The sequence below is a fragment of the Pyrus communis genome, chromosome 6 (genome assembly GCF_963583255.1).
Source record: "Pyrus communis chromosome 6, drPyrComm1.1, whole genome shotgun sequence".
Taxonomy (NCBI): Eukaryota; Viridiplantae; Streptophyta; class Magnoliopsida; order Rosales; family Rosaceae; genus Pyrus; species Pyrus communis.
This window is the reverse complement of record NC_084808.1, coordinates 14199416-14211453: the sequence shown is the minus strand read 5'-3', so window position 1 is coordinate 14211453 and position 12038 is coordinate 14199416. Positions and strand designations below refer to the sequence as shown.

General features: G+C 39.4%; 1 protein-coding gene across 1 annotated transcript; it reads left to right on the top strand.

The window, feature by feature from the left end:
* Positions 1-7333: 7333 nt before the first annotated feature.
* On the top strand, positions 7334-11680 carry LOC137738168 (uncharacterized). The gene is made up of 5 exons (XM_068477794.1): positions 7334-8330; positions 8447-8554; positions 8624-8827; positions 8905-10748; positions 11102-11680. The coding sequence occupies exons 1-5, from the start codon at positions 7629-7631 to the stop codon at positions 11625-11627; spliced, it is 3384 nt and encodes a 1127-aa protein (XP_068333895.1). The 5' UTR covers positions 7334-7628; the 3' UTR covers positions 11628-11680.
* The last annotated feature ends 358 nt before the right edge of the window (positions 11681-12038 follow it).

Here is a 12038-nt window from a genome sequence, read left to right as displayed (position 1 = left end):
TTTCAAATTTTTTTTTTTTAAAGTTTGATTCCTCCTATCTAGTATAATACCAAACACAGTATAAATAATATGGTCACTAGTCCGATACTGCACCAAACACCCGACTAATTTAGTCAGTACTATCCGGTGGCTATTTATCCTATCCGACACAAATAGTCAGTACAATCCGAGCTGCCAAACGAGAAAGTAATAAAATATGATGAAGATTTTTTTTTTTTTTTTTGTTTGAGTACTGAAGAAGAATAAATTAAGTCATGCATGGTTGGAGATGAAAAAAATTTAGTCCTTAAGTAGTAAAATATTAATTTTAGAAGACTAAAATATAGTTAAGAGGTATGTTTAGCCCTTCATGACTAAAAATAGCTTAAAAAATGTGTTTTTTATTTATTTTAAAAATATGTATTATTCCCATTGATTTCTTTGCTAAGAGCACTTTCAATCATACTCTCAATTTTTTGGTTGAATTTTAGCTAAAAAGCTACGAATTCAAATGAGGAGCTCCTTAGACAACCAACCATACCTAAGAGTACTTCCAGATATCCCGCTAACATGGGAAGGTGTTTATTCCGTGCCCAATCCCCTTCTCATTCATAATCCTTCCTATTTTCATTACTCGTCATATCTTAACGAGATTACAGAAAAATCATACATACAAAAAACATAAGTAAAATTTTATTTGAACCCATATAATCTTTCTCTACACCCAACTTACTCTCCACACCCATATTACTTTTAATTGAATTCTTAATTTTTCTTTAAACCCAATTTACTACTTAAACTACCCTCACAAACCTAATCCAATATATAAGTTTATCTTTACACCCATTTAAAAAATAAAAATCCAAAATCAATGTATCGAAGCTCATTTTATGTGATACATATCACTCAATCTTTTATGAAGATGAGCACTGTCAGTCACGGCGTGCACTTGGAAGTGTTCATTGAATTTTTCCTCATTACAGTTGGATGAGACAAAAATTATCTAAAACTCTTTGCCTTCCACTCAAAGCATTTCATAAAGTCTCACATCTGAGAGGTAAGAACCTTGCAAGGCCTAAATGAATTTGCAGAGAAGTAGAGGCACGCCATCTTCCCATTACATGACGATAACGATACCTAATAATCTTATAATTAAAACAAGATTATGTTTTAATTATCATAATCAAGATAAAAAATTCACCTCTGAAATTGAAGGCATGTTTTTCTATGCTACAAACCTACTTGAAAATCACGTTCCTATTTTTTTCACGAAATTGAAACAATTTCGACATCCAACAACCGAATTAAATTATGACAAATTGAAACAAGTGGAAGACAGGGAAACTTTTGGAGACTACATACATTCATTTGTTTCACCAGATAGAACGAACTCAACACCTTCAAATTCAAGGACAGTCCCTATATTGCTGCCATGCACTACCATCAGAACTACAAGCAAAGTATAGCCTCCACCATTCACGAATGAAACGAAAAGAAAGCGTGATATTCACACAAGTAGCCAGACTTTAAAATTTTAAATCCTATATATGTTTCTGCTAGTAATTATGCTTTGAAAAAGGGGTTGATTGTGAAATCAAACGAAAAAAAATTTGCATAAATCGATTCATTCCTTGATTGAAGGATTCAAAACTTCAAAATCATCATCTCTATCGTTCAAAAAGAGCTTGTCTTTATTTGTGAGAACGTCTTAGAGTTTTAGCTAGAATGAATGGAGGATAAAGATTCAGTGATAATAGGTTTGATTATTGGGTATGGGTTTGGTAATAAATTTTAGTTTTATTGTTAATTTCATTTTGTACTTAATGATAATTATGTAATAGGATAAAAAGACAAAGTCACATTTAAAATTTAAGTTGGTGTAGAGATAAGTTAGATGGGTTTAAATAAGGAAATTGTTATTGGCACTCCAAAAATCTCATTCTACACTCCAAATTTTCTATATTTAGAAAGAAAAATACACTTATGAGAAGTGTATAATGAGATTTTTAGAGTGCTAATAACACTTCCCTCAAATAAAACTTCCCAAAACATATACGTTGAAGATTTGAACTCATGTCATATCATAGAAATATGGCCTATAATAAAATCTTGAGAATACTTGTTAATAACAAATCATCACTTAGAGTTAAGGTTTAGTAGTATTTTTCTTAACCCTTTCCCTCTTTGCCGCCCGCTGTCCCTCACCCAATCCTCTTTTCGTTTTCTTTCTTTTTCTGTTTGGTGTCTGTTGGGTGCAAAAGAAGCAGTTCCTGAAGCAACTCTTTGAATTCAAATTCATTGTTAGCGTGAGTCAATATTAGGAAAAAAGGGAATGTAAATAATAGGAGTCTTTTCTTAAGTAGGTTTGTGTATATGTTTTTTGTTTCCTTGTAAAACTATGATAGCACGTGTATATATTTCTAAACAAGTAATAGAAGGAAGTATTCCCGTAAAAGTTCTATTTGGTATCAAGAGCTAAAACCCTAGTTTTCTTTTTCGCTGTGCTTGGTTGATCTTGTTTCTGCAAATCTTCTGCGGAAAACAGTGGTGCCGTATCTGTGGGGACTGCTGTGTATTGTTGCCGTGTGGGTGTGGTACTGCTGCTGTGTATTGTTGCTGTGTGGGTGTGGTACTGTTGTGTGTGCAGCAGTCGTAAATCTGCGGTAATAGTCTTGTTGATTTGTTGAGTAACACCGAATGGACTCAAGAGGCAGTGGCGTGTTGAAGTTAGAGGGCAGTAATTCAACCAATAATCAAGTAGTGAATCCTGTCGTTATTCAGAGTGATGCGTCTGCTGTACCAAATACCGTGAAATTAAATGGATTGAATTATCCTCTTTGGTCCAAGGTTTTGGAGATGCACATCGCTAGACGCGGTAGGAAGGGCTTTGTGACTGGGAGTACCAAGGAGCCTGCTGAGGCTAGTGCTGAGTATGAGGCGTGGGAGACAGGGAATGCAATAGTAAAAGGGTGGTTGATCAATTCCATGGAACCTGTTATCATGAGATTTTTTATTCACCTACGTACTGCTAAAGAAGTTTGGAAAAAGGTGGCTCGAACTTATTATGATGGTTCAGATATTTCTCAGATTTATGAATTGAAGGTTAAATCGTTCAGACTCCGTCAAAAGGGTCGGCCAGTTGGTGTGTATTATGCTGATCTCAAGTCCGTTTGGCAGGAGTTAGATCAACGGAGACCAATCAAGATGGTATGTGTTGTGGATTTCAAGACACTTCGAGAAGAAATTCAGGTTGATCGTGTGTATGCTTTTTTGGCGGGTTTGGATGATGTGTTTGATAAAGTATGTAGTGATATTTTACGTACTCAGCCCTTACCTTCTGTTGAGGAGGTGTTTTCTGTTGTTCGGCGTAAAGCTCAACGACATGCTACCATGATGGGTGGGAGTAACAATCAAGGAGGGTTGCCGTCCATGGCAATGATCTCTCGGCCAGCTGGTACTCATCGTGCTAGTAATTTTTCTAATCAATCTTTAAATTCTCGACCTTTCAACCGAGAAAATAAAGATGATTTGAAGTGTACTTTCTGTGGACAAACCCGTCATACTGAGGATACATGCTTTGCTAAGCATGGGGTGCCTGATTGGTTTCCAGAGTTAAAGAAAAAATTGCGTGCCAAGGAGCGTGGAGCAGCCGGATCCAGTGGAGGCCGTGCCTCCCTTGCTCCGGCTACACCCACAGTTCAGGAAGCCGTGCCTAGTTCTAGTGACTCTAGTCAGAATTTGTTGCCTGGTACTCGGGGTGACTCGTCATCTAACACAGGTACCGTGGGACGTGTTCTCTTAGCCTCCGAAAATCAGCACCATACAGGTTGGATTCTGGACTCTGGGGCAACGGATCATATGACATATGAAAAAAATATGTTTCAATACATGACCACATCTCACAGGAAAAATATATCAACTGCCAATGGTACTTTGGCACCCGTGTGTGGTGCTGGCACTGTGCATCTTACCCCTACACTTCCCCTACATCATTGCTTGCTTGTTCCTTCTTTATCTCATCATTTGTTATCCATACCACAGGTTACTGAACAATTAGATTGTGTTGTTCTAATGTATCCATCATTTTGTCTCCTTCAGGATATTCAGACCAAGGAGATAATTGGGCGTGGCACTAAGAGAGAGGGGTTGTACTATGTGGACGACATTGTTTCTGGCAGAGCTAATGCGGTTCGAGCGTCCCGGTCTAGTAATTTACAAGAAGTGTGGTTGTTGCATCGTCGGTTAGGGCATGCATCTTTTGGGTATTTACGGCATATGTTACCTAGTCTATTTAGTGGAATAAATGAATCAGACTTACATTGTGAAGTATGTATTCTTGCTAAAAGCCATCGGGCTTCGTTTCCTCCTAGTATGAATAAAAGAGCTTTACCGTTTGAACTTGTGCACTCTGATGTTTGGGGACCATCTCCTGTTGTTACTTCTTCTGGGATTAAGTGGTTTGTTACGTTTGTTGATGATTGCACTCGTATGACGTGGTTATATGTGTTAAAAAATAAGAGTGATGTTGGTATGGTATTCCGAACCTTTTCTCAAATGATTCGGACACAATACTTATCTGTAATTAAAGTTCTTCGTTCTGATAATGGTGGTGAGTATCTTAATTGTGAGTTGTCGGAGTTTCTTTGTGATCAAGGCATTCTCCATGAAACAACTTGTCCCTATACTCCACAGCAAAATGGAGTGGCTGAACGGAAAAATCGCCATATCTTAGAAACGGCATGTGCTCTACTTCTGGGCGCGTCTGTTCCTAAGATTTTTTGGCCTGAAGCAGTTACTTATGCTGTCTACGTGATTAATCGTATGCCCTCTCGGGTGATTGACTTTCGAACTCCTCTTCAAGCCCTCACTCAACATGTTCAGGTGATGTCTACTCATACTCTCAAGCCCCGGGTATTTGGTTGTGTGGCTTATGTGCATATTCCGAAAATTCATCGCACTAAGTTGGATCCATGTGTCCTTCGATGTGTGTTTGTTGGTTTCTCATCTCACCAAAAAGGATATAAATGTTATCACCCTGAGACTCGGCATATGTATGTTACTATGGATGTGACCTTTTCTGAATCGGAGTTTTTTTATGCCCCCGTATCTTCATCTTCAGATCACCAGGGGGAAAGCTCTAGTGGTGATCTGGAATGGTTGGACTTGGGAGAAAATACTGTGGTTGATGTTGAGGCCGTGCATGCTGATGCCGTGCCTAATGCGGCAGTGATCATACATGCCGTGCCATATGCTGCTGAAATACCAAACATGCCACGGCATAAGTCAGAAGTTGCTGCCGAGAGCAGCATGCAGTCAAAAACAAAAGATGCCGAGAATGATCTGCAGTCAGGGCAGATCATTGTCGAGACTACTTGTGTAACCCCCTCTCTCTCTAGCTCCACGGTGCTGCCCAATGATTCTTCTCTGAATAAACCTGAGGTAAGTATTGTGGATGATTATGTAACTAATGCAAGTACTGATGTAAATACATATAAGCTGCCACCGAGACAAAATCGGGGTGTGCCACTTGACAGGTTTTCTCCGGAAGGCAAAGTGAAGTATCCGATAGCCAACTATGTCTCATGCAATGGTCTTGCACCAGAGCGTAAGACCTTGATAGACAATATGGAGGCTATTCGAGTACCAACTCGTGTGGATGAGGCTCTAAAGGATCCAAAGTGGGCAAACGCAATGGATGAAGAAATGTTGGCGTTACAGAAGAATAATACCTGGGAGGTGACGTCCTTGCCAGAGGGAAAAAAAAACAGTTGGATGCCGGTGGGTGTTTACCGTCAAATACAAAGCCGATGGATCAATAGACAGGTACAAAGCAAGGTTGGTAGCTAAAGGATACACCCAAACATATGGTGTAGATTATCAAGAGACGTTCTCTCCGGTTGCCAAGATGAATACGGTACGTGTTCTGATATCTTTAGCCGCTAATATGGACTGGCCATTAAAACAGTTTGATGTGAAAAACACTTTTCTCCATGGGAACTTGGAGGAAGAAGTATATATGGATTTTCCTCCTGGGTACAGTGCTGGTAGAAGTACCGAAGTATGCCGGTTGCGTAAGTCTCTTTATGGGCTGAAGCAATCGCCTCGTGCATGGTTTGATAAGTTTACTCAAGTTATGAAAAAGATTGGGTATTATCAGAGTCATTCTGATCATACATTGTTTGTTAAACGGAGACAGGAAAAAGTGACAGCCTTAATCATCTATGTAGATGACATGATTATTACTGGAGATGATTGTGATGAGATTTCAAGGTTACAGAAGAATCTTGCGGCTGAGTTTGAAATGAAGAACCTAGGGGATTTGAAATATTTTCTTGGAGTTGAAGTTGCTCGATCTTCGAACGGTATTTTCTTGTCACAACGTAAGTATGTTTTGGATTTGCTAAAAGAAACTGGTATGTTGGGATGCAAGCCAGTAGATACACCTATTGTTGAAAAACATCATCTATGTGTGGATCCGAATCAGAAATCAGTTGATAAGGGGAGATATCAGAGACTTGTAGGGAGACTAATTTATTTGGCTCATACACGGCCTGATATTGCCTATGCAGTAAGTGTAGTAAGTCAATTTATGCATTCACCAAGTCTAGATCATATGGCTGCTGTTATGCGTATCTAAGCATATTTAAAGTCTGCACCTGGGAAAGGAGTTCTATATCGGAAGTATGGACATTTGAGGATTGAGGGGTTCACGGATGTTGATTGGGCAGGAAGTGTAGGTGACAGACGGTCTACCTCGGGATATTTTACTTTTGTAGGAGGAAATTTGGTTACATGGAGAAGTAAAAAACAGAAGGTAGTATCAAGATCCTCGGCTGAGGCCGAGTATCGAGGGATGGCTCACGGCATTTGTGAGATTCTCTGGCTTCGAAAGCTTCTTGAGGGGCTTGGGTTCAAGCCAAAGGAAACCATGAGACTATATTGTGATAATAAGTCAGCAAGAGATATAGCTGATAATCCGGTACAGCATGATAGGACAAAACATGTGAAAGTTGATCGACATTTTATTAAAGAGAAGCTTGAAAGGAAGATTGTGTCAATACCTTTTGTGAAGTCAGATGAGCAACTTGCAGACGTTCTAACTCATGCAGTATGTAGTCGAAGGTTTGATGACTCACTTGTCAAGTTGGGCATGTGTGATATCTATGCACCAACTTGAGAGGGAGTGTTAGCGTGAGTCAATATTAGGAAAAAAAAGGAATGTAAATAATAGGAGTCCTTTATAAGTAGGTTTGTGTATATGTTTTTTGTTTCCTTGTAAAACTATGATAGCACGTGTATATATTTCTAAACAAGTAATAGAAGGAAGTATTCCCGTAAAAGTTCTATTTTCACAAAGGCGGAGACTTGGCTCGTTCACAATATTTGAGTTTTTAATTTGATTCAATTTTTTACTTTTATTTCTGTAGCAATAGGAAGTCTTAACATGGGTTTCTAGGTTGGGCGAAAAATTGGTTTAGAGATAGAGAGAGCTTTTGTTTTGAGTTTAATGATTACCATAGATTAGGAAAGCTTTGATTTTTCAGTAGTTTGAAGGCTTGAAAACAGAAAAAGTCGGTTACTTTTCGCCGAAAGTGAGGAGAAGGGTATAATGGAGTGTTCGTTTCATTCTAATTGAAATTTTAGGTGGAATGGAAAGGAGCTCAGCGGCACGTGTGATGGAATGGAGCATCAAGCTAGAGAAGGCCCTGCGCTCCAGGAAACCAGGGAGCTCACTCGAAGCCATTTCGGAAATCAGTGCAAGAATCCAACGGTTATGCAGACAGCCAGAGCCTTCTCCAGCTGTCCACCATCTGTTCGACCTAATTCCTGGCGAGGACAAGCTCTTTTTAAATGCCATCATCCTTCGTCTTGCCAACGCTTTCGAATGTGGAGACAAGCATATAAGGCTCTGTATTGTCAAGGCTTTTCTGTTTGAGTACCGGAAGAGGAACAAAAGGAAAGAGTACAACGGAGTTTTCTCCAAAACTCGGGTTTATACGCAGGCGGAATTGCTGAGGATGGTTAAGCTTGTGTTTGACGGTGGGGATGTTGAGGATAGGGCTTTGGCTTTGGGTCTGTTCGGTTGCTGGGCACATTTTGCTAAAGAGAGTTCGAGCACACGCTACTCGGTGCTTTCTAGTTTGGTTTCCTCACACGTTATGGAGGTAAAAGCGTCGTTATTTGCAGCAGGATGTTTTTCCGAGTTATCAGAGGACTTTGCATGCGTTGTCTTGGAGATGCTGCCTCGTATGATGACTTCACCGGAAACGTCACCTGCTATAAGGTTGGCTGGAGCACGAGTATTTGCCAAACTTGGATGCTCGCATGCTCTTGCAAATAATGCTTACAAGGTTCTTTTACGATCTTATTATTTGGCATGAACTCTGTCGGGAATTGTTCTTTTAGAGTTTTAGTTCTTTACTTGTGTACAATGTTTTGATGCTTGCTTAACACTGCTTTATTTCAGACTTGCCTAAAGCTTCTGCTAGAGTCCGCGGATGAGGATTGCCATGTTGCAATGCTGGTTTCTCTCTCCAAACTGGCTTCCAGGTCAACCCTTCTTATATCTCAGCAGGTAATTGTTTTTGGTAGCATATTCTTTCAAATTTCTCGATCCGTAATACTCATTGGCATCTGGATGCAGGTGGACTTGCTTCTCTTGTTTCTTAGCCAAGAAAAACCTCTTCATCTGCGTGCAACGGCAGTAAGAAGCCTGCATTTTATATACAGTCAAGGAATGTGTCATTTTCCTTTAAATGCATATCTTGTGAGAGCGTTATTTAACGTACTAGGTGAACCTCAAGTTCGGTCACCCATGCTATGTGATGCACTGCAGACTTTACGTAAGGTTGTTTCTCAGTCCTACAGATTAACTTTTTATTAACGTTTTAGCAATTTACATTGACTCACATATGCATTCTGCAGATTATTTCATGTACGGTACCCGATCTACCCTTTGATGTACTTGAATCTTCTAAGCTGTTAAGCGTTGTTGAGAATGCAACTTCATCTCCAATCACGTCTGAGGGCCTGTTAGCTTTTTCTGTTTTGGTAGATGTTTCAAGGAAACTAAGGGGAAGTACAGAGATGGGATCTCTTGCACCTCATTCCTCTCTTCTGCCATCTCATGTGACCTCACTTGTCATTGATCGAATCACCTTGATGGTGAAGCCAGTTTTGGATCTTTGTCAGACCGAGTCTCCAGTGTTTCAACAAGTTAATTGCCTGCTCAATCTTCTTTTCTTTCTAAGTCGAGAATATCTGGATCTGCATGTCTTTGTGTTGGATCAAATACATGTTTTGTCCAAGTCTTTCTCATATATGCATGACAATCGGGTCGTTACATCAGAAGCAGATGCATTTGTTCGTGATAATGTAGACTTGAAAGGAGAAAAAAGCAGAACTATCAGATCAAAGCTTCTATTTATTGTGTACAGATTTTTGGGGGCCTTTCTTGAAAATCTCAGTGAAGCTGATGCCATCTCCACCAAAGTATTTGACAAAGTGAAGCTTCTGGTTGAACTTGTAAGTCAGAGCAACTTGCTTGAATGTTATACATACACACTTTACTCTTTGTTGTTACATTGTCGAATCATTTGGGATAACATGGTGCATGAGACTGAGGGAAGTTACAATCTTGATAAGAACTCGGGCATATCTCACTCAAGGGAACATGAAATTCGTACCATTGAACGTGCAAAGAGGATGCTGACAGAAAACAATAAGTGGCCAGCTTACAGAGTCGGGACTTATGCAGCATGTCAGGGAGCCTGGCTCACTGCCACTATGACATTTGAGCAGTTAGTATCAATGGTTCATTCGATTTCCTGCTGCTGCTGGATGAGATCATTAGTTCAATTTTCGGATTCTGAGAGGAAACTCATGTTGCTGCTGTTGACAAAACAAGGTATAGAGACACATAAATTCAATGTTATACTTTCTAGTAATGATTCAGCTAGTAACATCAGGGAGCATATTAACAGTAGGGAGCTAGCAGCCGCTTACAATGGTCTTTGTTCTTCTTTGGCAACGTTAAAAGTTGATGTCAGAATGGGACAAACTTTTTATTTCCAAAGGTGGTTTTTGTCTTTAAGAGCAAAGGTGCTTGGAGCAGTGGTGGATATAGTTAAAGTTCTGGAAAACATTCAATTTGACCAGCACGACATTCCCAATAATGGACAGGTTGGATACCTCGTATCCTTACAGAAGTTTACTCGAATATCTGTGCAGTTGAAGAGGCTATCACAAGAATTTGATCTAGTAACAAAATCTTTCATTGACATGGACAGAAAAAGTTCAGGAATCATTTCGGAACTCGCACTATCTTGTTCACTGTTGGCTTTTTGTACTGGTTTTTCTCTCTACATTCCAAGCCTAATCAAATCTGTTTCCATTAACGGTCTGGGAACAACAGAGAACAACTTAGACTCAATGTTGATACAAAATCTAATTGGGCGGTTGGGGGCTAGTAACCATGAAACCAGTGCAAATCTTTATCTGCTTTTGAATCCGGCTGGCAATCCCATTGATTGTTGTCACTTGCAGTCCAGAATCCAAGCATGTAAGGTTGGTTCTGAAGCAAAATATATTCTCAGTGTTTGTAGTTATGCGGTTTCAGGGATTTCTGGGTTGAAAAGCAAGGCAAACGGAGTCCACAATGTGGAAGGTCTGTCCCAAGCAACAAAGGACGGCTTACAACTTCTGTATAGCATCCTTATGAAATGGATGCAAATCCCCTTCCGGACTCCCAAGTACTTCTTTAAATTAAGGTATGATATCATTCTAACTGGAACATTCTTCTTTTCTTTTTGTTGATTTCTCCATGTCCTAGGCCTTTTATTTGAACAGGCGATTCGTTCTTTAAGAATCAAGGCGTGGAGAATATTTTACTTTTACTCAATCTTTTAAAGCTTTCATATCATTTTTGACATAGTTGATTATTTAGGGTAAAAATCACCATTTAAAGCTTCGACTTTAGGGTTTTAGTCTCGGACTGGTTAATCGTTAAGATATGATGTTTTAAGTCTGTTTAGCAAGCTCTAACATCATATTGTTAGTTATATGATTTTTGCTTTTCTATTTTCACCACCATTCTAATGTTTTCCACTGACATAAATTTCAGGCCTTGCCTTGGCTCAGAACTCTTCGCTGTCAATGAAACAAGAAACCCAGATGGAATATATGTCTCCTCCGGCTTCCACTTATCATTACATTTGTGTCTACAGTTAAGAAATGTACCACCAGACATCCGAGTGGAGTTGAAGACTTTGTACTACATGCTTTACAGTGGAGAATCCTTTCACGAGCCAAGAGGAAGTGGAGAAAACAAGGAGCACAAGCAGGCTTGGGAACCTGATGACATTGTAGAAATGAATGAAAAGCTGTTGCAGTATGTAACAGAGTGCAGTACGAAAAAGAGTAATAAGCGTCGAAGGGGTAAAAATGACGGCGACTTCGTGAGTACGTTCGTGCGTTTCGAACTGAACGAGAGAGGGCAAGGGTTCTCAAGTTGCTTGCTTGATGTTTCTGCTTTTCCAGCGGGTTCTTACAGAATCAAATGGCATGGCTGTTGTGTTGATAGTCAGGGTAATTGTTGGACTCTACCCCCTTTGAATTCTGGCCCTCTTTTTACCGTACAAAGGTTATAGATTGAAGTTTTGATGAATTAAGCCAAACATGTAAAAAGTGTTGTTCACATATGCACTCAAAGTTTTGTGTTCGTTTTCGACCAAAAAAAAAAGTTGTGTTCGTTCACTCTTTTGTAATATCGTTTGTACAAAAAGAAAACGCTAATTGTAACATTGGTTTCTGAAAAATAATCTGATTTTCATTTTACTCATTTTTACACCTGACACTTAAGAGTTTTAGCCATCGGATCAAATAAATTGAATAAGATCAATGGACAAAAATTAACTAGGATTTGTAAGAGAAAGATGGGTCAATGAATCAAACTACCCTTTTTCTTTTCTTTTCTGGTCAATAAACCCAATAAATAAAAACAACATAATCCGCAAGTGATGGATTGCTCCGGTCCGGTGATTAGGACTTTTCTTTTCAAC